Source organism: Monodon monoceros, unplaced genomic scaffold, assembly GCF_005190385.1.
Source record: "Monodon monoceros isolate NGI ecotype Baffin Bay Population unplaced genomic scaffold, NGI_Narwhal_1 Super_Scaffold_16, whole genome shotgun sequence".
In the NCBI taxonomy this organism is placed as follows: domain Eukaryota; kingdom Metazoa; phylum Chordata; class Mammalia; order Artiodactyla; family Monodontidae; genus Monodon; species Monodon monoceros.
In genome coordinates this window covers 22,214,483-22,242,188 of record NW_021703772.1, presented here as the reverse complement: position 1 = coordinate 22,242,188, position 27,706 = coordinate 22,214,483, and the positions used below count along the sequence as shown (strand labels likewise).

The window sequence follows — 27,706 nt, the reverse complement described above, 5'->3', positions numbered from 1 at the left end:
GGTTCAGGGAAGTTTCCCTGAGGCAAAATAAAACCATTCATCTTGTATTTCCCACCACCATGGACTTAGTTCTTGTCTTCCTTCCCTTGAAAAACTTCCCATTCTTTCCATGCAAATCCAACTATCCTATTTGTCTTCCTCAGGATGCAATTTAAGTCCTACTTACAATATTAAGCTTTGCTAAGTTCTCCACCCTGCAAAGATTGTAATTTTTAACAAATCTTAATGCATTTGTGGTTTTTCATTCCTGCCATCAAAGTTGATAATGCAACAGATAATGGGTTTTAGGGTTAGGTATGGTCCCCACAACTTGATTATTGATGTTTTTATCTAAAAATCCCATGTTCTCCTTTAGACTCCACATAGCATTATAATAAATGAGGCTTTGTTTAACGAATGGCTGAGTGTTCAAGGGTTGTGCACAGCTAGATGTCTAGAAACCTATGTAACAAAAGTAGGCACCAGAACCATGGCTCTAATACCTTAAGTAACCTTCCTAATGTTTGAGATTAACCTAAACCCACTCTTGTTCATTTGCTTTAGGTTTAATTTGAGCTTAAACTTGATACTCTTTGCATTAACATTGCAGAAAAACTGACTGTTTATTGTTCTGAAGGTTTGGCTACATTACCTAATGCTAACACAGAATTCATAATAACCCCAAAACTAAGCCTGCCTATGAAATTCACTGGTCCCTATATTTACCCTCCAGATTATATATTTAATGCTAAATTCCTGCATAAAACTAAAGATGATTCAACAAAATAAAGACCTTAAATTTCAGCTCTTGGCATGCTGCTGAAAGGAATGTAATCTACATAACAAAGTTCTGTGTGTTTGGTTTTTGTTTATGTTTGTTTGTTTTTGTTTTTTTCTGGTTTCCAGAGCTCTGCTTAGCATGCAATCTTATAAACAGCTAATTAAAGCTAACAGGATTCAGTGGAGGTGGGTGAAGTTTTTCAGTGCAGGTTAGGTTCAATTTTGGTACAAAATTTTGCCAGAGTAAACAGTGTTAGAGTTGTGTGGAGAGGTGTGTGACAGCTTAGGTATGCCATGCTGTTCTCGAATTCATTTGTTTCCCTTTGTCTGTGGGTTAAATATCAAAGCATAATGCTATTCATATGAGGGGAATTCCAGTTGAACCACACTTATTCCTCCCCTCTAATCCACTCCCACTCTTAAAAAGACTGTATCCAAAACAATGGCACACAGAGCACCCAGCTGAGCTCCCTGTGCTATACAGCAGGTGGAATGGGGGGTGGGGGGTGGGGGGTGGGAGGGAGGTCTAAGAGGGAGGGGATATGTATACGTATAGCTGATTCGCTTTGTTGTACAGCAGAAACTAACACAACGTTGTAAAGCAATTATTAATTAATTTAAAAAAACAATGGCACAATGATACAAAGTTCATTCCACACAGAATCCTATGTAGAGTCATCATATCATAAACTTCTCAAATCACAGGAGCTCCACATCTCCTATATTTTTTGTATGTAACTTCTATACATTAGACACAATGTCCTTTCAATGAATATGATAAAATAATAACCTGTGAAAGAAGCAAGCATTCTGGTCTGTATTCCCCAGTTTTCCATTGACTTGTCAGTAAATCTGAACAGATTTCTTCATATCTCAGGTCTTCATGTATTGTTGCACTAAATTTGTTCATTTGTTTAACAAATATTTCTTGAGTGACTACTAAATGCCAGGTAATATTCCAACGAGTGGTTCTGTTAGCTATGCCAATAGCAAGTGAGCATTTCTAATAGAGATGAGTGATTCTGTTTGACAGATAGCATGGTGGGTAGAAAGAGAATTTGGGTAGTAAGACCAAATTAAATCTTGGCTTCAACACATACTTAGTGAGATCTGTCACTAAAATCTCTGAAAATAGCAATACTTCAAAAAATATTTAATGATGCTTCCATGTGCAGGCACCTGTGCCAGGTGCAAGGAATGCAGTATGGCCTCAAACAGATAAGGACTCTGCTGTGATGGGGCTGGATATTTCAAGCATGTTTCATGTACACTATTATTGTATCACTGGCTCTTGTTAGTCCATGGGATGGTTTTAAAATGTGCCCACAGAATCTTTGACACTTTTTCCTTTGAAAGGCAGAGCTTAATTCCCTTGCCCTTGAATATGTGTCAGGCTTAGTGACTTATTTCTAATGAACAGAACATGATAGAAATGATGCTCCGAGGCTTCCGAGGGTAGGTGATAAAAAGGATAACTTCCATCTGACTGTCTCTTGTATTGCTTGGTCTGGCGAAGCAGCTGCCAGTCATGAGGACACTGAAGCAACCTACAGAGAGAAGCTGAGGGTCCTCACCAATTGAGGCCTAATTGAATTGGTACCAACTCATTAGTCATATAAGCAATCCACCTTGAAAACAGATCTTCCGGCCCTAGTCAAGGTGTCATATGAAGGCAACCCTAGCCAAAATCCTTGATTGCAATCTCGTAACAGACTCGAAGCTAAAACTCACAGTTAAGCCACTATCAAATTTCTGACCGATAGGAACTGGAAGATAATAAATGTTTACTGTTGTTGCCACTAAGTTTTGGCAACTTGTTATAGAGCCATAGATAACTAATATAGCCTGTGATAGAAACATCTGGATGAAGATAAACAATTATGGAAGAAAATCTTTCAAACTTCCTTTAGTTTAGCTTCCATATCAGAAAAAGAAAAATTAAATACCTCCTCACAATGCTTCTATTACTACAGGAGAAAATCCAAACATCTAGGTCTAGTATTAAAAACCCTACATGATCAAACCCCACCCAACTTGATCTCCTCTACTCTTTAGCACACTCGACTTTGGCCAAACCAATCTACCTATCCTCACCCAGTTTTTAATCCTGACCTTTCTAACTCTTGAAGGGCACATATCTTCTTGTTGCATAGGCATTACATTAATCTTTTTTCCTTCCAACCTCAAGTACTGGGGTAATTCTTGACCATGCTAATTCATAGCAATCTCTTCCTTTTTTAAAATTCCAGTAGTTTTTGTCACCAATGCTGCTTATTTAATACTACTTATTTTCCTAAGTACTTATATTATTATTACATGTCACTATTAAATAATCAATGAATGTCTGAGCTTCTGATATGTGCAAAGCACTGTGCTAAGAGTTATAGCTAACACTTTTACTTTAGTTATATTTTTTCATCTATTATGGCATGTAAGTTTTTATGTGTGTGTTTCTTCCCCCCACAATTAGATAGTAAGCATCTTAAGGGCAGAGAGCAGGCCTATTTGTTACAGCTCTAGGCATGTCTTGTAGAATATGAATCTCCAGAAGCATCTTTGTATCATCTCCACAGAGGGCAGCAATTTCAAAACAATGAAGTGATTTTTTGGACATTTTCTCATTCTCCTAATATTTATGAAACTAGCAGCACAGTGATGCAATGTTAGAGTGTGAAACACTTGTTTCAGTGGAACTGGGTTCCCCAGGCCATGTAACTTAACCATGAAATCATCTTGGAGAAACGTCTGTGCAGAAAAATTCAGGGAATTATGAACACTTCTTTCCTTAGTCACCAATCTGATGGTACTCTTTGAGAGAAGGCATTCTCCTCAACTGTCCTGAAAATGTTGTCTTCAACATAAGACATGAAAAATGGTGAATCTTTGGACATCCTTAGGATTACAGCAAAAGATTCAGTGCTAAAATGAGGCAGAGAATGCTGGCAATGGCTGCAAGGTAACAGGGTGAAAGCAAATTCTTCCATGAAATTACTCAAAGAATTAAATTCATTCAATAGTACGGAGCCAGTAGAAAATGCAACTGACTTAAAATAAGAAAATAATTAAAAAGAAAGAAAAAGATAGCTCTCAAACATTAGGTTGCATAAGAATCATCTAAGGGGTTCTTTAAACTCCACCCCACTCACTACCCTCAGCACCTCATCACCTCAGCATCTCATCACCACCTTCTCCATCACCATCACCAGGTGACAATTCAGAAAGCCTACAGTACTAGTGGGAAGCAGCCGCATAGCACAGGGAGATCAGCTTGGTGCTTTGTGGCCACCTAGAGGGGTGGGATAGGGAGAGTGGGAGGGAGACGCAAGAGGGAGGGGATATGGGGATATATGTATATGTATAGCTGATTCACTTTGTTATAAAGCAGAAACTAACACACGATTGTAAAGCAATTATACTCCAATAAAGATGTTAAAAAAAAAAAAACGAAAGCCTACCGCAAAACCCTGGAATCTATGTCTTTCAACAGGTGTATTTAGATGATTTTGATTAAGGTCGAGTGGTTAAGTGTATCTATTTGTAAATCATGAAGATAGAGAAAAGATAAGGAGAAAAAACACTGTTAATATTGTGATTCCTGTATTACTTTCTCTTTAGTTAGCTGCAATTCCACTCTCAGATTTGTCCTAAATTGTGTTAATCTCATTTGGACAGTATGAAATTAGAGGGTTATAGCTAGTTGTGCATGGAAGACCTCCATATTATAAAGAGTAATTATTCTTTAAAGAAATCTGGATTTGAAAATCTGGAAAGAAAATGAAGAATTGAAGGAGGCAGTGTTAAAAAAAATTCTGGGGAAATCACCAACTGTGATAGAAAAGTCTACAGACATTTTAGCCCCCTAGCATTTCCAGGGTAATCAAGAGATCGTGAAAATGAAAACTGAAGTGCGAGTCTTAAAACCAGAACTCTGTGCCCAAGCCAGTCACCAGTTCCTACTAAACCCTCTTTCATTCTGCTGTAGGAACTCTTTCTAAAATGTTATCTGGTCCCGATGTTCGAATTTTAGTTGTGTGTATGTGTGTGTGTGCGTGTGCGTGTGTGTTATATGCAGAGAAAAAAGTCTGAGAAAATGTACACTGAAATGTTAACGATGGTTATCTTTAGAAGGCAAGATTATGTTACTTATATTACTTTAGAAGGCAAGGAGACTTCTCCTTTTTGCAACATGAATACTTGTATTAAATTACTTAATTTTTTAAAAATGAGCATGTATTTCTATGGTCAGAAAAAGAGATAAATATTTGAAAACAAAACTAATTTACTCAAAAGTTCCAATGTCTTCTCATCCTCTTCAAAATAAAGTCCAATACTTTTGCTACTGACCAAATAGCCTCATCTCCCAACACTCGCAATAAACATTCTCCTTTTTCAGACAAAGCAAACTCCAAATTCCTGGCACATCTAACTCTTTCATGTCCTATGTCTTCACTCATGTTGATTGCTCTCTGTTAGGAATGCAAAGACACTAGCTGTCTAGCTGACAAACTCCTACTCATTCTTTAAGAATCATGCTAAGACACAGAACTTCCTTGTGAAACCTTTCCTGATATCCCAGGTAGTGCTATATGAGCCACACCAGAGCCCAAGGCAAAAGAAAAAGCAGTAATACTGATCTTGACTTTATTTAAAATTTTGGGATTTTGTATATTGAATTTTTAAATTAATTTTTATATTTTAGAATATTGTATTGAAATATGATTGATCTTGATTACTGAGTTTTTGTTAATCCCTCAGATTTTGCCTTGTATCTGCCTCCCCATGGCCCTAGCCCTGATTCCAGGTAAAACTGCTTGGATTCCATCTTTTCTGCTGCTTCTGCTCTTGGTCCAACCTCCACTGGGGAATTTATTGCATTGCGTAGTTATTTTAGTTCCTGATACATAGTCTGTTATAGACTTGATTGCTCTGGGTCCTCATGACGTTCTTGATCAGCACAGACATGAGATACCTTTTAAATATGTGACAATGGCAAGAATAAATGCGAAACCTTAATCAAGTGTCTTAAATTTTCTGAGCCTGTTTTCTTATCCGTCAAATAATGAGAGCCTAGATGATTTCAATGATACTCAATTATTGATATTATACTCTATATGTATTATTATATCATATATAATATAAAAAATAATATCCAACACTAATGTAGCTCTTATTATGTGCCAGGTACTTTTCTAAGTATTTAACAAGTATTAATTCATTTAATTCTCACAACTCTATGAGGTAGGTGCTATTATTAACTTCAATATACAGATATGGACAATGAGGCTCCAAGAATCCAAGAGTTTTATTCTAGGCTTATGTGTGAATACAGGCAGTTTGCATCTCTAGTCTGTGCTCTAAGCTTCTACATTGCCTCTCACGATGGTAATGATTTTATATATAAGCATAAACACATAAATATGTAACCAAAACAAAGATTTTATTTTTTAATGTGAAAATACTATAGGTCATTCTAATTCTAACCCACAATGAAATTCTAACTGACCTGAGACAAGCCAATATTGTATGCTGTGGCATTTCTTCCATGAGAGATACTTTCACCCTAAAAATACACTGGTTCATTTATCTAAGCAAAGGACATGATATGACCTAATCAAAGAGAATGAGAAGACTTGAATAGCGAGAGTAGCGTAAAATGACTAAGGTCTGGTAGGCCAGCTTTCCTGGGTGGTGCTTAGAGGAAGGTTTAATAAAACAGTCACTCAGGAAAACACACAGCCAACCATGAAGCCAGACCCTCACCTGTGAGCCTGTGTGTGGGCTCTGTGTTCTCGGACAAGTGAAAAGGAATAGGCTGAAATCACTTTGTTAAGTCAGCCTCTCAGCTCCAAGGGCATATTGGAAACATCAACTGATAGTGGTACCTCAGCAAGTGACATTACTATACTTGTGAGAATTTTACAAGCAATCATTTATTTATCTGTATTTATCAGACAGGCTTGGATATTAGAGGTTCCTATCTGACAGTAACAGGAATTCCTCTGCTCTTTATAACGGGAAGAAAAGGGAAAGGGAGTAAAAAAAGAGAAGGCATGTGACTCCCAGAGCCACTTTCAGTGAGGCAGTCACCTGTGGGAAGCTTGTAAGGTAGATCATCAAATGTAGGGATGAAGCAAAAGGAGCAGAAAAACAAAATCCTCCACTGGGCAATCAACAGCTATCCTTTACGCTTTATCTTTCTGCTTGTTAAATTGTTATTGTACTTCAAGGTATTTCCCGTTCTCTGATGCAACTCTGTGCACTAAGCCTAAGAGGGAATTAGTTGATAAATCCTTTTGTCATGTTATGCGGCATTAGGGTGTGCCCATCTGCACTGCGTGAAAGAATGGCAGAATTCCAAGTCAGGGAGATGGGCAACTACCAGCAGGAACTGTGGCCGTCCCTGTGCACAAGTGTAGCGGGGCCGTATTCACGTCCCCTTTCCTCCTGCTCCATTCAAGTCTGCCTGGAGCGCTGGAGCAGGCAATCACCATCTAATCCCAGTCCTCGGCTTCTATGAGTTTCACAGAATTCACCTCTGGGTTGTCATCTAAAGGGTCAGTAATGTTCCCCAAAACAGTTAACTACTGACTTACTGATGGAAGAAGTAAATGATGGGACTCTGGCTTTGACATTCAAAAGCTGTTCCATGCAATGCGACTGCTTCCCACTAGCTATCTATTTTATATTTGGTAGTGCATTGCACGGGAAGATCAGCTCAGTGCTTTGTGACCACCTAGAGGGGTGGGATACGGAGGGTGGGAGGGAGACACAAGCGGGAGGGAATATGGGGATATATGAATACATATAGCTGATTCACTTTGTTATACAGCAGAAGCTAATACAACATTGTAGAGCAATTATACTCCGATAAAGGTGTTAAAAAAAAAAAAAGCTGTTCCAACATTTCTGGAACTTAAACAAGAAGCAGACTGTAAGTCTCTCCCACACAAAAATCTTTCATATGCGTCCACAAGAATTTATTAATTTGTGAGGGAAACTCCCAGGTAAATCTACCTGGGGAGGAGTGAGGGAGATTTATATCCATTTTCTTTTCCTAATATTACCATTATAGACATTTTTGATAGCACAGTCATGTTTACCTGGGTCAGAGAAGTAAAAATCAAACCCTAAACAAGCTAACTTGTTGTCCTTCGCCCACCTGACTTACACTGATTTTTTTATTATCCATCTCTGGATGAATTTTTTAATCTAATAATCCATATCAATTTTTCAAACTGTATCAAATTCTGACCAACACATAGCATTCCTATTTTGTTCCCTATGTTAGGAATTACGCTGTATCTGACAAGAGTGTGATAAGAGTGTGATGTTATGATATGACTTATGCTATTAATGTGCTATCTGTCCAATGAGTGAGTCCAGATTAAAGCATAAAGCGGTCAAAGACCACTCATTGGTAGCCAATATATCCACAAGAAAGATATAAAGGAGAAATAATTGGAGTTTGAATGACCAGGGAAGGCGAAAGGGTAAGCTTGTCTTTTAATAGACAATGGTGGGGGGAGCCATGAGCATGGGATGTGTGGAAGACTTTCAGAAACAGTTTCTTTAGGCACAGGCATCATACTTCAGAACAGAAAGTTGGATGAATCCTAATTACGAAGGTCCTGAAAGTGAGGCAAAGAGGAGTTGAAATCTGATTGACCCAAAGAGTATTTTAGGGGATTATCCGATGATAAAATGTGGCAAGAGTTAGAGGCAGGGCTTCCAGAAAGCAAAAACAAAAAAAAACACAAATAAAAAACAAATAGACAAACAAATAAAAATACACCTTTTGAAGAAATCCAGGCATGAAACTGAGATCTTGAACCAAACGGTGGCAGGAAGTATGGAAGGGAAGGGATAACTCCAGGACACATGTCGCAAGATGGATTCTGATTTGAAGGATAGTGGTTTGGGAGGTGAAGCAAAGGGAGGAGTCAAGATGACTCAGATGTCTCTAACCTGAGAGATTACCTAGTGTTGCTGGCACACCTGAGAATGGAGAAATCGGATGGGGCAATCCCGAGCAGAAGATGAGTGATGATGAGTTCTGATCTTCCCAGAACAAAGCCTACATTAATTTTAGCCAATCAACATACAAAAGGATATTATTTACCATGGGTCCCTCAACTAATACTATTAAATCATGAGTGTTCTGGAGAGCATGGTACACCCCGGAATTCTATCCTTGTGCACTTGCCTTCACTTTCATAAAAACACACCACACAGGGCTTCCCTGGTGGCGCAGTGGTTGAGAGTCTGCCTGCCGATGCAGGGGACACAGGTTCGTGCCCTAGTCCAGGAAGATCCCACGTGCCATGGAGCGGCTGGGCCCATGAGTCATGGCCGCTGAGCCTGCGCTTCCGGAGCCTGTGCTCCACAACGGGAGAGGCCACAACAGTGAGAGGCCCGCGTACCGCAAAAAAACAAACAAAAAACACACCACACAAAAAGTCAGAGCAAGAGCAGGGCCAGAACAAACCTCACTCCTCTGGGTTTCAAAGCCTTCACCAGTGAAGGGCCTCATAGGCTCTTTCCCACTAACAATTCAGATACCGTAGGTATAACAACACCCATGGATCCCACAAGCCACCAAGTAATCAATAATTTCAATCCTTCTTCTCACATTTTTTCCTAGAGCTGCTGACAGATAGAAAAACCAACTGAGTTCACTTTTACAACCATCTTCGATCTCTGACAGTACTAACAGGTGGTATGAGGAAGGAAATGGAGAGGTTGTAAACTCAAATGAGCCTTAGGATTGCCATTGTTGGCATTTGTGACCTGGAAAAACTCACTGTATGGGTTGGGGGAGGGGAGGGAACTGTGGTTAAAATCCAGGCTCAAGGACATAGTAATTATGTGAACGTTAGTAAATTACTTAACATTTCTATGCCTCAGTTTTGTTACCTTTAAAATAGGAATAATCATATTACATAGTTCAAAGAGATGATGTAAGTCTTAACTCAGGAAATATATGCAAAGTACTTAGCAGAGTGCCTGCCGATGGTCAAGCTGTCAATAAATGTTTACTACTATTATTATTTTTATTGCATCCATGAAGACAAAATGTATGCTTTGGAAGCCAAAGACGTGTTAGGAATGATGACCTCGGATTTACCAAAGCTGCTGAGTCACATGTGGATGGGTGGAATTCACTTTAACCCTGTGATAACACAAATTTAGATATCATTCAGTTAGCAGTTTCCCTTGCCTTCCAACAGTCCCTGTTTTCAGCTGTGGGATTGGCTGAATTTCTTATTTTCTGAGGGGGCAGGGGTATGAGAAAGTGACAGCCTCGAGACAGCTGGAGTTTAATTCAGCACATGATCATATATGTACAGTACAATTTCCATTTCAGTGATATTTTCAACCACTTAAAAAACACTGTTTTTCATTAACTTCATAAAAATGTGACTTCTTGTTGGCAATACTATGTTTTTGGGAGTCCACTTATTTCATTATGGGTGGGTCTTGTAAAGTAATCATCACTGAGGCACTTCTGTGGGTATATGCATGTGTTAAAAGGAGACAGAAGCAACTCTCTGCACATTATAGCTTGGCTTAGCCTCAATGTGATTTGGGAGTTTGGTTTGCTTTTGTTTGCTTTTGCTCCTAAGCATAATATTTTGGCTTTTAAAGCTTGCCTCTTGACAAGCCACTGCCTGTAGAGATTACAAGCGGTTAGAACTATTTCAGACTTGGCGCGTAGGCCCATTTCTTCTCCGTGTGAACAGGAAGTACCTGGGCCTGCCTGCCAGCCTTTGGAAAGCTTTCTTTACCTGGGACTTATTATTTGCAGGGGCAAGTTAACCTAAGCTGTTGGTGGCAACACAAAAGGGAGTAAATGAAGGCAGATGATGCCAAAAGTAAGCATTTTGCTTCAGACTGGTGCTCACCATGGCAGGGACTGCAGCAGCTTTCCTTACTCACCAAAAATCCAGGCTTCTCCAGGGCCCAACAGAAGGACTATGGAGGGAGTCCTTTGAGTTGCTGATTATATTTGCTCTGAATGATTTACCAGTCCTACATACCTGCCTGGCTAATCTGGGAGCAGAATGTACCCACGGGATGACAACTCCCATTCTCACCATAGCTGAGTTTCAGCTGGGGTGTAGTCTGGAGTTTCATCTTCATTTCTCTATTGCCCAACTAGTACTGAAGAAGTCACTGAAGTCCAAAAAGGATTTTTACTCTGTTAAGCAGGATCTGATTTCTGGGATACTAGAACTACAATGATGCATGCAGAATTTGTCAAACAGGGGCAGCATTCCACATTAAAAAATAATATTTAGGATAAGTCTGATACATACATCAGAATCCACTTCTTCCCCATATTTTTTTTTATTTCATGATAGAGACAGGGAAGGAGTTTATATTCCTAATTTCTAATTTTTAGTCTACTTTTGCAAAACCTAAATAATGAAACATGAAAAATTAGTGCTGACTACTGGATGTAAGAAATGTGAGCCTATAAGCTTAAAACCAGATTCTGGAGCCAGACTGTCTGGGTTCAAATACTGACACCACCACTTATTAACTGTGCAATCTTGAATGAGTTACTTAACCTCTCTGTGCCTTGGTTTTCTTGACTGTGAAATAAGGAACACAGCCATTACATAGTATGAGATCAAGAAATATTTATCATGATTATTATCAGCTCATTTGAATCTTCCAGTATAATAGATGTGGGAAACAAAGAAAAACAACAATCTAAAAAAACAGAATTAAAAAACCTAAATCCAAACTATCACTTTGAAGTTATTCTCTCTCTACCACAAGAAAGAAAAAAAAAGTAACTGCATCTATACTAGTTTTAGATTCTCTACATTACTCTACAGAATAGTACCTCTAATTATAAAATTACATTTTATACTCTACTGATTATAGGATGAGTTAAAATCTTGGACATACTTTGTATTTGGCTCTATGTGTAAGAGGGTAAGATATGACACAAATCTCATGGACAAAGAATAAATAAAGGTGGTTTCCAATACCTTTCTCTCTTATCCCACATGATTGAATTTTGGCAAATTAAAATCTCCTTGGGTCCCAGCGTTCTCATCTGTAAAGTGAGAGGGTCCCTTTCAGTTCTAATAACAAACCAATAAACTATTTTCTAGACTGAGTCTTACACGGTCTGAGAGACTAGCAAAAATACTTTCAATGTTTGAACTTTTCTATAATTTTGTTCCCTCCTACCCACAAACATAATTGCTTCTAAGCTAATTATTACTAGAGTATGATAATAGGTTCACAGTAAAAAATGGTTATTCATTTCCTTTTGGATAGTGTGTTTTGCAGAGCCTTTTATTTGGTCTGTGAAGCACTTGTCACATGGCTTTTCCAAGTTTTTCTTTATAATTTAGTGGGATTACAAGAGCTCTCCATGATTTTCCCCATGAACCTCTCAATCCTGTAGGGTGACATCAACTGATTTAAGACTACTCGTTCACACACCTTATATTTTTCTCTTAGAAGTTTTAGCAAAGGAACTTCATATAAAAATCCTTAAGAACAAGAAATTGGTGAAAATAAGTTGTTGAAAGGAGCTAACAAACTCCTATTACTATCGCTAGCAAATTGATAATTAGCATCTTTAACTAGAGTAGTTCAAAGAGTATTTGTCCTTATGTGCTGAATGCATTATTTCTGAAGTCCATGTTATTTAAGATACACAAGAATACATAAATTCCAACAGTATACAATGGAATTAATCTGTTATAATAAAGAACTAATATACACACAATATGAAGAGAACAAAATTATGCTGTTTTTATAAACAACCTAATAAAATCTCACCAATAACTCTACATAATCACTTGTGCAAAAGTCCTTTAGAAAGGATAAGGTGCAATTCAAATGTAAGGAATGATTTGTTCTAGCACCAAGGGTTTAAATGCTTCACACTAACTGAATTGATACTTTCTTTTGAATTATCATATTGTGTGTAATTCAAGTAGATTCCACCATGGCTCTCATCTTACTTCTTAGGGCTGGGTGATTGAAAAGCACTGTGCTTACTTTAAAATGTCACTATCTCATTATTCTCTTTACAAATAATTCGGCATAGTGTTCTTTTATTTGGTGGATTACCATAATTTATCTGAAATACAATTTGATTTTTCAGAAATCTGATTTACAGGAAGATTTTTAGGAGATGGCTGCTTTGTGAAACATGAAACATCTGACCTGACTTTACTCCTCTCCTAAGAAAACTGACTCCGAAGTTTAAAAACAAAAGCAAAAACAATACTGGTCACATCATTGGGGTTAAAAGGCTCATCCTGCTCAGTTTTGAAGACTTTTCTGAGTCTCTTCTGCATTTCCATCCTGGATCCAAAAGAAATCACGAACTGAGTGGGCATTGTGCCCATTTTATAACTTGGTAATGACTAAATGTAACTGAAACAACACTAATTGGAAAATAATCTTCTTTTAAACTAAATGTTTTGATACATTGCACCATTCATGTATTAGCCCTGAAGAAAGATGAGATTTTTATAGTACTCTGGATTTCATTTGTTCAGTTGATCAAATTCCACTCTATGGCTTCTGCTATGATACAAAAGAAAAGGATGATCTAAGTTTGAGATGGCTGCTTGTTTGTGATGTACACACTATGGTGGGATTTATGAGATGAACACTAAATGAGTTAAAATTTTATAGTTAAAGATTAAAATATATTCTTGCTCCTACATACTTTATATTTTTCTAGATAAATATTACAGGCTCAACTTCTTACTGATTCAAAAGATTGGGGAAAAGACATACTAAGTATTTATACAAACACTTCCAAGTGGGAACACGACTCAGAAAAATAAATTTTACAATAAAACACTAAAGTGGTAGCAAAATAAATTTTAACTAGAATCCAAAAGTTAGGGAAATAAACAAATCTCATTTACTTACAAGTTGCCTTTGGTTTTGGAGGAAATTTGGTCCGGGTAATAGCCAAAATTAAGAAAATAGTAACTGGCCATAAAATCAAGACAAGTGTCCAAAGCTGCAAAGTAATGATAGAAAAAAAAATGTTAATTATATTGCTAAACCAAAACACCTGACAAGAAGTACATTATACTATAAAATTCCAACACAAGCCAGATATTTGCCTGAAAATATTATTAATAAGAAAGGAATGAGAGGGTTTTAAGAATGCGAGAAACCCTGAAATAAACACAAGAAGGATTTTTCCAGGTTTAAAATCTTAAAATAACCTTCTGAAGTCCCCTGTCCAGTCACCTTTCATGACTGTCCCAAGAATGATGCTTTTCAAATTCAAGTATGATCGGGAACTTCCTAACTTGAAAATCTTTTAGAGCTTCCCAGTTGTTTGTTGGATAAGGCTCAACATGCTAAACAGGGCATATAAAACCCAACCTAATTTCAACCAAGATGTATCTTACCACTTCCAATATTAGCATTCTACGCTCAGGCATAAAGATTAGTGTGTGACATTGGCTAATGGCTCAATAAACATTGTGGAACAAATGAATGAATGAATGGTTGAGTCAACAAGTAAAAGAGTAAACAGAAACTTAAAGTTCTATGCAACCCCCTCCAAACCACTATAAATAGTATCTTGTGTCTGCTTCTATTATAGAACTTATACTCTTTTTGTCAATATATCTTTTTTTGGCTTGGCTCATGAAATAAACTGGTAATTCTTTTATGGCAAGAACAGTGTCTAATTCATCCCTGAATTTCCACTGGTATAGAATAGAGGTTCGATAAATGTATGTTACATTGAAATTTCTATTAGAGAATTTCACTGTAAGACACTTCAGGAGTGGCTTTCCTCCCCATGTAAACATGATGCAGCTCATAAGACACTGTCTGCTTCATATTGTACATACCTATAAAATTGGTTCCATGGCAGTGAAAAGCACGTGTTCACAAGAACATTAACTGTGCCTATAGTTAAAACTATGTTTCTATCTGATTATGCAGTCAGACTTGTTCTCATTCTTCCCCCATTTTGCAGAGACGATTTGCTTCTGCCAAATCTCAAACTACTGCCTGGGGCTCTTCAATTCTCCAAAACAATCTAGACCCATTCAACTATTGATCCTTAAGTAACTCCCAACCTAAATTTTCCATGAAAATCTCCATGTGTCTCTATCAGCACTGATCTCCTTGCTGGCAGATCTGTCACCAAATTCTTAGAACTTTGGGTTTAAGGTCAAGTTTTAGAAAATGGAGGAAGTTGACTGTCGATCTGGGGAATCCTAAGGTACTCAGTTTAACCACAGCTTAAAAGCTCCCAGACAGGCTCAACAGCCTAACCTATAGAAGCACTTCTCAAAAATTAATGTGCGTACCAAATCCCCTAAGGATCTTGTAAGCACATAGATTCAGATTCAGTAGCTCTGTGGCTGGCTGGAGGTACTGTATCTCTTTCTAACAAGCTCCAGGTAGGTGAGCTGATGCTTCTGTCCATGGTCCACACATGGAATAGAGGAATTCTAAATGCACACCACCCTACCTAACTAGCAGGACTGTTTACAGTCTTGGAATATTTTTGTTGGAAATTTCCTTTGAGATCATCTAATGCACAGAATTCTGGGCATTTCTAAACTTGGACAGGAAAAAAAGATCACATTTTTAGTTTCTCCAGCTTATGACTCTTTAGTATTTCCATTAATGATGAATATAGGCTAGGAACCACAATGGTATTAGAAGTACCTGTGACTTTGTCACCAATAGAAACCACAGATATTTTCAAATCATGTTAGTGTTGTTGCAGATACCTCAAAGTGCTGTTTATACTCATCACAGCATTAAAATTATAGTAGTCATGGATTCACCTTTATTTATTTAATGATAGAATAAACATGCATTACTGTATCATAAACTTGCTTTTCGATACCTTAATAACTGAATTTCAATACAATTGGTTTTATTTGCAATTGTATTTATTTCACTGATTTAAGAACATTATTCTTAGAAGGGCCATAGGCTTCACCAGGCTGTCAAAGACATCCAGAGCACAGAAGAGGCTAAGAAGCCTTGATCTGATCCAACTCCCTTTTTTATTCTCTGGGTTGCAGAGGGTTAGCATAACTTATCCAAAGTTACATACCCAGTTGGAAAGCAGAGCAGGGGACAAGCATGTGAACACCAAGATACTAAGATAGCATTAAAAAAAAATCATGCTGCTCCGAGGAATACGAAAGTACTACAGAAAGTGTATTGGAAAAACGTGTGTCATGAAAATATAAGATGTGTTATTATTCTAGCCTAATCTCTGATATATTTGAAAATTAGAGTCTATTCTTCAAAGATCCTATATACAAGGTACAATTTTTATTCTACGTGACTCATTTGAAATGTAGACTATAAGGAATTAAGGTTAAAAATATTTAATGTTTGTGGATTTATTGGTTTTATATTTGAAGCCATAGTTATCCTTTTAAAAACGTATTCATCTGAGTAGGTCCAGTGCCCCATAGCTACTTTTAGGAACATCTATTCATTTTCCATAGCAACCTCATGAGAATTCAGCGAGCAACTGAGATCAGATGCACCAATACAAATGTACATTTGCATTCAAATAAAGAACATATGTCATGGGATATCTCTAAGTTATCTTTTGGTTGATATAATTTTATGGTTTCATGAGGATGTTTTGGTAATTCTGAAATTAATTTTAGACGTGATTTAGATCCAAACACAAATGCAGTATCAGAGTAGTTTAAGGCACCCTGTTTTAGGTAAAATCCACCGCAAGCCCATAAACAATCTATTATCACAAGATTTCCCCCAGGATTTTAGGTCAGAGAGGTTTGGAGAACATTTCTGCATACAGCACTTTAGAAGGATAATAAATCCAAAGCCCTCCACACTGTGATCTCAGGAACGTTAAGGTTGACAAGTTAATCACAAAAGCAAGAAATAAAATTTAAATTTTCATAGCAGCAGGACTGCTCTCAACACTATTCTAAATATTATCATAAACAACCTAGAAGCGAATGCAATGTCAAGGATCCAAATATTAAACCGATGAGCCATGACTTTTTTTGTTTGTTTGGAGAAAAGGCTAAAATATTGATTTTATATATACAGACATTGGGGGCTACTTGAAAACTTTGGGAAAAATAGTTTTTAAGAGTTTCATATTTTTGCTAATATTTTAATTATCTCACACGTGCCTCTATACCTCACTTGCATTCCATACTCCCTGAATTCTTGACATCTAAGGGCATACGCACACTGAGTAATTTACAATTCCTTAGTGGGCCATGGCATTTGTCTCTTTTTATTACTCCAGAGTTTATTTGCTATTGAGATGTCCCCTTCTGTTCGCTTTCTCTTCACTTTCCCCTTTCTGAAAAATTCAGTTCCCAAAATCCCTTAGGTGGGGCAGCAAGGTAAGTTCACATTAGGACTCGGGGCACCACAGTGACACAGTGAGGGAGGTGGGTCCTTAGCAAGGTGAAGAGGATATCCACAGTGCAGCAGCCAGACATGGTGTGTCAGGACCCAAGTCGGGTAAGGAGGCTGTCTGTGCAGGGCAAGGAGCAGGTGATTGGTTTCATATGGGAAGGTTGATTAAAAGTAAACATATCCTACGTTGGAGGAGCCTGGCTTTTCACTATCCATCAGAGAAATTATAAACATGATAAAGGGCGAAACTAGAATGAACCCGGTAGTGTTGGGTTACAATTAAAGATATGGCTATGAACTGCTGGTTCATGAAATATAGCAATAAATGTGTGTGTATAACTTCTTTCTTTCTTTCCAGTCCCACAAGTTGTTTCTGCCCCATTGTGTACTTTCTCTGTCCCAGCCCTGAAAATACCCATTTTTTTCAAGAAACACTAGCTTCTTTTAGTGGATGAGAGCTAAGTGTGCTTGTTGCTATTAGGGTATTGCCATTTCCAAGCTTGAACAGAGCTATAGAATATATGTAGAATGTATGCAGACACAGAGATAGTTAGATACATACATACATACATACATAGAAAGAAATAGGTAGGTAGGTAGACCAATAGACAGAAGAGCACTAGATATACTGCTCAGAGAATCTCAGAGAATGATGGGGACACATCAGTAAAACACAGACACCTGCAAATGACCATAACTGAGCATCAAATCTGACCCACTGGCCAAAATTAAACATTAAAGACATTATGTTAATAAAAGAGTATATCTAACTGAATAAATTAGGAACCCATGAGTCTATGTAAATATAAATAAATGTATAAGGAAACAGATAAATTGAAAGTTTAATGAGGAATGGAATACATAGTTGGTCTCAAAATATTTCCCCATAAAATGAGACAAACTGACATCATGCACCACCTGATGTGATGCAATATGAAGAACAGAGAATCACTTCTGTGGTATTCCTTCCAGAGGTAAATAACCTGAGTCTCTACTAAATGAATATGCTACAAAACAACAGATACCCTACAAAACAACTGGTCTTGAATGTTCAAAATGTGTCAGGGTCATTAAAGTCAAGGAAAGACTACCAAACTGTTACGGACTGAAGGAAACTAAAGACATAAAAACTAGATACAGAACATGACTGGACTATTTTTCTGTAAGGACATGATTGGGAGAACTGGTGAATATTGAATTGGATCTAAGGATTTGATGGTGGTATTGGGTTATATTGGAGGATTTCCTTGTTTGTGAAATATGCACACTAAAGTATCTGAGGTAATGGGGCACCAATCTCAACTAGCTCTAGAAAAATATATATTTGTGCTGTTCATGCAACTTCTCCTTAAATTTGAAATTATTTTAAAATTAAAAAAATTTTAATTATTTTAAAAGTAGTTCTTTTTGAAAATCCAGAACCAATTTTTAAAAGAGGGGCTTCCCTGGTGGCGCAGTGGTTAAGAATCCACCTGCCAATGCAGGGGACACAGGTTCGAGCCCTGGTCCGGGAAGATCCCACATGCCACGGAGCAACTAAGCCTGTGCGCCACAACTACTGAGCCTGAGCTCTAGAGCCCGCAAGCCACAACCACTGAGCCCACATGCCACAACTACTGAAGCTTGCGTGCCTAGAGCCCGTGCTCCGCAACAAGAGAAGCCACGACAATGAGAAGCCTGCGCACCACAACGAAGAGTAGCCCCCGCTCACTGCAACTAGAGAAAGCCAGTGCACAGCAACGAAGACCCAACACAGCCAAAAAATAATTAATTAAATAAATCTATTTAAAAATTTAAAAATAAATAAAAGACAGCAAAAGAGAAGAGGACCAAGAAAAGAGATTTAAAGAAAAAAAAATGCTTTCTATCTAGGAACTATATCCTGTTGCACAACGCAGGTGATAAGTTTTGGAGAATTAATGATGATGACAGGACACACTTCAGTGGCCTTGAAGTCAGTGAGGTCATCCACTCAAAATTCTAGGTTTAAATCTTAAGAAATTCCTTGAATGAACCACATGTAAATTCACTCCAAAATTTCCATTCACTACAAGATCTGTAGTACTTTTTAACTCAGTTGAATTACCTAGTAACATTTGCCTCTGCATTTGCTGAGAACTATTGTTTCAAATCTCTGAAAACCTTTCAAATCTAATTTTCTGAAAAATCTTGGCAGAGCACATAATTTCAACTTTAAGTCATTCACACTTCATTACTTTGTTGGAACCCTTTATTCTAATTATTGTTAGTACACCTGATTCCAGTTGTGGCCATCATTTTTATTATGTTCTTATTTTCATTGAAAGTAAATAAGATACAGGTGGACTTTAAATCAATGTATTGCTATACATTTAAAAATTTGAGAAACTACTACTATTTGAATGCCTGTAAGTAGGATATTCACTCTCTAGTCTTAATCATAAATGTCCTCATTTCCTACCATCTATGCTTGTCCCATTTCACACAGTTACATTGCCTGTCTTGCCCTTACAGATATTTGAGTTTGTATCCCTTGCACTACAGTGGTTAGAAGTTAGTTATGTCTGAAATGAATAATACTGAATATCAGTACAATTTCCAGATTTCAATGGGGATTCTTCTCCTTAACTCTGAAAATAAATAAAAGTAAAATGTTTAGGATGAAGATTCTCCATTTCCCTCCATGAAACCACAGTCTTGGAGAGTCTTAAGGAAACTTACAGTTTAACATACACTATAGTAATCATTCATATAAGGCTTATACATTCATTAACACAATAAAAAATTATTGAGCACCTACTGTGTACCTGGCCCTGAGGATAGAGCATTTAAATTTTTCAGTCTTTTGAGGAAGGGAAACATGAAAAAAAATTATCACCAAATGTAATAGATAATGCTAAGATACAGGAAGTCAAGAGTGTGAAAGGAAGATAAAGCAAGGGGAGCCGAATCTAAAGCTAAAAGATGAACAACGGTCAGGCAGAAGAAAGGATATGTGTGTTGGATAGAATATGAGAAAGAAGTGGGAGTCTTTCAAGCCGGGGAAACATATGGGTGAAGACCCACAAATGGGAAAGAGGGTGGAATATTCCAGGAAAAGAAATAAGTCCAGAATGACTGGTACATGAAAAGTTAGGGAAAACATCTCTGCAATATGGTTATGCAGCCTGTACTTGAATGTTTCTGGTGACTAGAAGTTCAATATTTCACGAGACTTCTTCATTATTGGACAACTCACATTGTCCGATTTTTTTGCTCATATCAAGGTGATATCTTCCTTCCCATGACTAACATTTATTTGCCTTAGTTTGGCTTCCCCTCCGGCAGGAGAATTCTACAAGTATTCGAATAGAGACAAAATCCTCTCTCCTCTTGTGTACCAATGCCAGTTCCTTCACCAATTCCCTGTTAAATATGATTTCAAAATATCTTCCCCAGGGTGAATTCTTGTTGTCAAGTGGTCTTCTTAAAATTAATATCAAAATTCAAGAAAGTACTCCAAATAATAGCTAATATATGACTGCTGAGAATGTGCAAGGTGCTACGTTAAACACTTAACATGCACTATCTCATTTAATATAATCACCTCATTTCCTCTTGCAGATGGGAAGTTAGAATATTAAAGAGACTAAATAAGCCTTCATTCCATAAGCCACTAAACGCTAGAGCTGGTATTTGGACCCAGGGAGCCTGACTTCAGCACCTGCACAGTTAACCACTAAGTTTTGTAGCCAAGCCCCTACAGAATAGATTACTAGCTCTCTTTGATTGCAATACCACACTTTTATTAGTTCAGCCTATGACAGCATTGAAAGTAATTTAAAGGTTGAGCTGTAACCTAGAATCATAACTTTTTATTACAAACCTGAAAATAAAAATCGCCCAAACTTTCCTATATAAAGTATACAGTCTTTTTCTTCCTCTTCTATTCCTTCCTTTTTGCATTGTCTGTTAAGTCAAAGGTGACTGTTACTTGGTGTTAACAAGTAACAAGGTTCATATTCAGAAGTAAGAGTGTGATACTTTAGATGTGAAATAAACCTTAGTTTCACCCCCAAAACAAGGAAACAAAAGTGGCACAAGAGTTGTGTTAATTGGGCTTTCTGCTAGTGAACACTGCTGTCTACATAAATAACCCATCTAAAAACTGGGATCAAGACAATGTTCTGAAATCCATATTTATAGATTATAATACAATTTGAAGATTGGTAAACCTTCTTTGATGTTTATGAAAATAACACATTTTTATTGGGCTTTAAGCTAATTATTTGTCTATTGCTTCCACTTCCAAAACATCTTTACCTCATTTACTTTTTGCTTGACTAAACTAATAAAATGTGCATGTCTGCTATGTGCCCGGCACCGTAATGAGCAAGTAGATACAAATTTTTTGAACAATTAAAAGGGCTTAAGGGAGTAAATAGTACAGATCCAGAAGAGGTAAAAGGGCCTGGAACATTTGACCATGTAGTTGAGTGACTTGTGCAACACTGAATTCATTTTAATCTGATTTAGAATTAAATTTGAAATTCGAGTTTAATTCTAAATTGTTTTAATCAAAAAATTATTTTAATGCATGGACCAACCTGTCCCAAAATTTTCAAGTTAAGTCTTCCTTTTTCTTTAGCCATTTCTGTAGCTCATCAAATGAGCAAGGTGAGGACTGGGGAGGAAGTATCAAATTCGATCCAGTTTTAGAAGTTTATCAAGTTGTAGGAATATCTATGATAGAAAAACTAGGTCTATCATCAACTGAGCTAAAGTGTGATCCACCAGCTAAATAGTTACAACAGAAAATAAATAGCTGAAGTTGATTTTCCTTCTTTAGGTCATAACTCTGGAATTAGATTCCACTTCTATAGAGACTTGTGGTCACTTCTTGATATGCCTATTTAGAATCCATCTTCTTAATGAAAGATAAATTCTTATCTTGCACTATCTAGTCTTTAAGCCTTCAGTGTCTTTGCTGTCCCAGGACTCTGTTTCCTGTCATTAACTAGCATCTCATTAGGTGAGCCTCCCTGTTGCTAACCATCTCCGGTGGAATGTATGCTCATTTTTCCATTATATTTTAGAGTTAAATTACAAGACCAGCAGGGTAGCAACTGCATCTAATTGACTTTCTCTATTGCCTAACATTTCTGTTGGTGCCTAATGTATTTTTTTCACACTCCTCTAGTATTCATTTTTTGCAATATAATTGAGAATTGGTATTACCACTAATATTGAAAAACAGCAATATCTAAGGCCTCCTTAGCGAATATGATCTCTTTGTTGATGGGCTGAACTCTGAGCAGGGATTAGAGAATATTGGGAAAGGAAACTCAACTTAGGAGCAATAGAGAAGCAGCAGGAGGTAATGGAAAGAAGAGATCCAGTTTTGGTAGAATATAACTGTGTTTTTAAACTCACTATGTGACTCTGGACAAGTACCTTGAGCTCTCAGGGGCCCTGTAAAATCAAGGCAGCTAGATAATCTCAAAGAGTTCAGAATTCTGACATTTGATTTTACAAAAAAGAGAGAAACATTAGCTCTAAGAACAATTTTGAGGAAAGTCACCTCAAAAATTAAAAATCTTGGTCTTCCCTGGTGGCGCAGTGGTTGGGGGTCCGCCTGCCGATGCAGGGGGACTGCGGGTTCGTGCCCCGGTCCGGGAGGATCCCACGTGCCGTGGAGCAGCTGGGCCCGTGGGCCATGGCCGCTGAGCCTGCGCGTCCGGAGCCTGTGCTCCGCGGCGGGAGGGGCCGCAGCGGTGGCAGGCCCGCGTACCGCAAAAAAAAAAAAAAAAAAAAAAAATTAAAAATCCTGCCTTCCCTTTTTTGCAGCCCGGTCAACATGTAGCTTGTTCCATTGTTATTTTACTTCTTAGACAGCATAGTTGTTTAAAATTGTTTTTTCACTTTCTAGTCGAGTATATACTTTTATAATAAACTTCCTCAGTAATCCCCACTCAACTTTAATAATTTTACTATATTTTTTTCTTGTTTTGCGTCTCCATTTATAGATTCCTAACTTCTTCCTCTACACACTATCCTTCCTACTGCCTTGCTCTGTGATTGACTCTCTTGAAAACAAAATGGAAGAGGATGGCATGGAGGTGATACTAGCATTTTTCCTCAACATTCACTAATGACTATACATTTCCAGTGTCACACAACTTAATTTCTATTTTCCTGGGTATAAAAGTATATTTTTAAAGTGCCATATTCAGAACAATTACAAAGATAGAAATAAAAATACCTGCATTTTAAATAACTGCTTGATGGATGACAAAGTCCAGTTCCTATACAAAGACTTTGTCCTCTCCTCCAATTTATATACCCCTTCTTTACATGTTCTGTCTTCTAATTTGTCTATATTTTCTCTTTTCACATTTTAAAAACATTTATCTCCTTTTAGATTTTTTAATCCTAACTTTCCAACCTCTTGATTTTCTCATTCTTCCCTCTTAAGTAACACTGGCACACATATATCCCTTCCACCTGGGTCCTCAAGTCCTCTCTTCCAGTACCAAGACATAGGATTGGCTCTAGGCAAAACTATGAGGAAATACACCTTTCTTTGCCCTCTACCTCTCCACTTAAAATTGTCTTTCCTTCTCCTTTTGGCATCACCATTTTCTAAGGGTCTCTTCTGTCCCTCTGGTTACTCATAATGGATTCCGGTGGGCCTTCTGTAGTGCCCCAAATTCTGGACTTTTAATGATCTCACTTCCTGCAACCAAGACTGTGCTAGGTCCCATTCTCTCAAGGTGCTCTTAAGATCTGAATTATTTGATGTCCCAAAATGAACTAATAGTTCATGTATTCTCTTTCCCTAGGCAAAAGTATTATTATCAGGGGCTTTCAGGGATTTTGGTTACTTAGGAATAAGTTATCATAGTGAAAACATTTTAGCATGCCTGACTTTCACCTTCTTTAAATATGCCATGTCCAGCAGAAATTGACTAAAATGGAGAAAAACTCTAAAGTAGAAAATTGATATGCCAGCTACTTTACAGATGAGGAAGGAACTTATTAAAGTTTCTAAAGATAAAATTTCTTAATGAAAAAATTTATTCACCTGAGGGTTTATTTTTAATTTTTAGGTAAAATGGAATTGTAAGGAAAATATACCCCCTTAGCATTCAGCTTATCAGCAACAGATATATGTTTTCAGTTCCTTTATTCTTTTATTTTTAACTATTGAGTTTTCATCACTTAGGAACTTTACTGTATATAAATTTCTTTCTCCCTTCCCCTGCATTTTCTTTCACCATTACTTTGAATAAAATATGACACAGACATTGCCCCAAATCCCTCTATAATCTATTTGCCAAGTGTTTCACCATTTATAAAGCACTTTGAAATACATTAGCACATTTTGTTCTTACCACCCTATGAGACAGATATGGTAGACCAGATGCCCATTTTACAAATGGGAAAACCAGCGCTCAGAGAAATTGTGATATGCTCTTTAAGTCATGTAGCTAGTGAGGAATAGAACCAAGAAGCCAATTCTCGTCTTCTAACCACCTCCACCTACCCAGACTCTTTCCCTGCTGAATTCCACACAGAACCTACTGTGGGAAAATTATGGAAAGTTTCACTTTTGTGTTGTTTCCGATGTGTTGCTTCCGACAATGAAGTAAAAATATTAATGATTTAAAATTTTATATCCACACCCACACCCGTGTAATCACATAATGCCTTGTGATTTTAAATCCTATCCACCAAATTCACAAAGGCAAATCAACTTCTCCCTCATACTATACACATCAGAACACTTGTAAGGTGTAAGTAAGTAAGTAAGGCGTCAGGCCCTGCAGGCAAACCTAGAGTGAGATAAGGTGTATAGATAAACTTTGGTTTCTATGATGTATATTATTTGCAAATATTTATATTATTAATTTTAGGCTGGGAATTTCCTTCTAAAATGAAGTATATCGAATGTCTTTTTGGATTTCTCCAGTTTTCAAACATTCTTCTGAATATGCAACAACTCACAGAAGCCAGTTCCTTTCTCAATCTCCCTGCACCCTATCTGGTGAGGATGTAATAGCTGGCTATGTAATTTAAAAAGCAAACATGAGTGTAAGAGCACACAAAAAAAAAGATGTTGCAATAAGCTGAGTAGACAGATTGTAGCAGTAAAGTGATTCAATTCAATATTGAAGCATCACATACATATTAACCTTTGTTTGGCATTTCTAGTAAATACTTTTTCTTATCAACCAACCTTTCTATTGGTTTTGGTTTTTAAGTACATTTCTCCCCCATTTATTGTACCTTTCATCTGAAACTTTTCCTCATCTCATTTTTAACAGAATTCATTAGGAAAATTTCTGAAAGCATTTTGGCCCAAAATCTAGAATTCAACACAAGTTCCAATTCAACCAGTAACAAGATGTATCCTTTTCTTGCCCGGGCCATGTCCTGGTTTATTCTTTTAATTTCCTGAAATCAAAAGGCAGCTTTGGGGGCATGTTTAGACTCACCCCATTTAGCTGTAAGACAGATGCAGGGATGATTTTGAAATATCTCATTCCTGCTTTAGAAAATGATTTAAAACTCTTCTCCTTCTCTTTTTACCTGTCATGAACACTACATTTTAAAATTATCTGGAGCCTTTCCCCCAGGACCCCTTCCCTTGTTTTACTCACCGGCTGCCTTTTGACGCCTAGCCAATTTTTCCAGACCAAGATGTGAAGCTGATGAAATGGAGAAGCCATCCTTCAAACGCCACGAACAAGAGAATTCCTCTCTTTTCCTCCAAACCTCAAAAGAAGAATTGGTTCCCCGTCCAACTTGCTGCGTGTCAATGGGTCAGAAGCCTTTTCATGGCATAGCCTTCCTGTGGGCTGGGGTGAGAAACCCACAGATCTTCTCTCCCTCTTGGATTTTTCCCTTGGGTTAATCCTGACCAAGGAACACTTCTCAACCAACTCTTTCTCTCAAACAAGGACCCAGACCAGGATCTTTTGGTGGCTTTTGCTTATTTTAAAATAACATCCAGTTGCTGCTTGTTGCATAAAGTTTAGACTCAAGAGAGAATGAATATCCTTCAAATACTGCCTCACGGAAAGAAAAAAAAAAAAGCTGAGCCCACACCTCCTACTCTCCATAAAATTAACTGCCTATCCACACCTTCGAGCAGGTGTCACGTGGCCTAGACACGTCATGAGGAGTTAGGTGGGACCCTTGCCAGGCCAGTAGGACTTGTCCTACATTCTCTCGCTTTCTTCAGTACATAGTGCCTGCTCTAGCAGAGGCAGGGCACAGAGAGTGTGTTACAGACTCTGGGCCTAATGACTCTCATAACAAAGTGTCATTAAGATGTTTTAAGTCAATGAGGCCAGAGCTCAGCTGAAACACTTTGAACCTCAGCCCACCAATAGGTATACTAGAGAAGGTCTCAATATTTAGCTTAAAGTGAAGCTGAATGCTTTGATTTAGCAGGAAGTGACTATGCTGGCTTCTATCACAATTTAGATTACAAAAAATGCAGAAAATAAAAGGTAGACTGTGACAGAAATGATATACAATGGATACCCTCATTTGGGGTCCAGGGATTCATGTGTCTATTACAGCCATGTTGTTTCAGGCTTTTATGGTTAAAGGAGACATAGGTTGACCCAGGATATTTCTGAGTATATGATATAACAGAGTTCTACTGCACTTGAAATCTCTAAATCAGCAGAAGAAATCTATTGTAGATTAAGGAAAAAGAAAAAGGCTTATGCTTGAATTATTCAAGGTACTTTATAATTAATTTTAATTGTGATTTAAGGGTATACATGATCCAGGAAGTCTGGAATAAAGGCTTTTAGGAATAACCTTGCTTAAACACCTTAATGACAACCCATTCCCTCTGATTTTCAATGCCTACACAGTCTAGCTCCAGCCAATTTTCCAATCTCATCTTCCAACAGTCTATCATAAATGCGCGGCCACCTGCCAAACTGGTATATATTACAATATGCAATGTAACCTCTGCTTCCTGGTCCCTGGCTTGCTTATGCTAACTCCTCTACCTTGGATACATGCCTCCCTCTCAAAGCACCTACCTCTCAAAACTGTCCCCAAATTGACATCTTCCATGAAGCCTTTTTAGATATACCCCTGTGGTGTGTGTGTATATATATATATATATATATATATATATATATATATCTCCCATCTCCTGTCTTTGAATCCAGTATAGTTTTTTGTTTATATTTCTGTCAAGGAACTTGCATTTTTGCCTTATTGTGCCCCACTCCTGACTGTAGATTGGGATGTTATTGACAGATACCTTAGGATTTCCCCTTGAGGGAAGAAAGAAAAATTTGGCAACCAGAAATATGCTGTACCCAGGACATAAAGTTGATGAAAAATAAAGTTTTTAAGCAAAAACTAAACTGAGCAGCAAATAAAGAGAGTCAGAGTTAGAACAATACAATCCATGAAGGAACACATTTACCAGTAAGCTGTTTACAGATGTTATTCTTATAGTTGTATCGAGAAGTTAAATCACTCCATTTGGCAGGACTACAGTGATCTGCCACGGGATGCGGCTGTTCCACTGCTTCTGCCTGAGGCCAGCACACCCAGGTTGTCT

The 27,706-nt window shown here is 37.5% G+C and overlaps 1 protein-coding gene across 1 annotated transcript in view; it reads right to left on the bottom strand.

Moving 5' to 3' along the window:
• ABCA12 (ATP binding cassette subfamily A member 12) overlaps positions 1-25,838 on the bottom strand; it is a 178,547-nt gene extending 152,709 nt beyond the window's left edge. Inside the window, exons 1-2 of the mRNA XM_029225551.1 lie at positions 25,770-25,838; positions 13,675-13,768 (exon numbers count right to left, since the gene is read on the bottom strand). Of these exons, the coding sequence (XP_029081384.1) occupies positions 13,675-13,768; positions 25,770-25,838 (163 nt within the window). The remainder of the gene's footprint in view (positions 1-13,674; positions 13,769-25,769) is intronic.
• Positions 25,839-27,706: the final 1,868 nt, after the last annotated feature.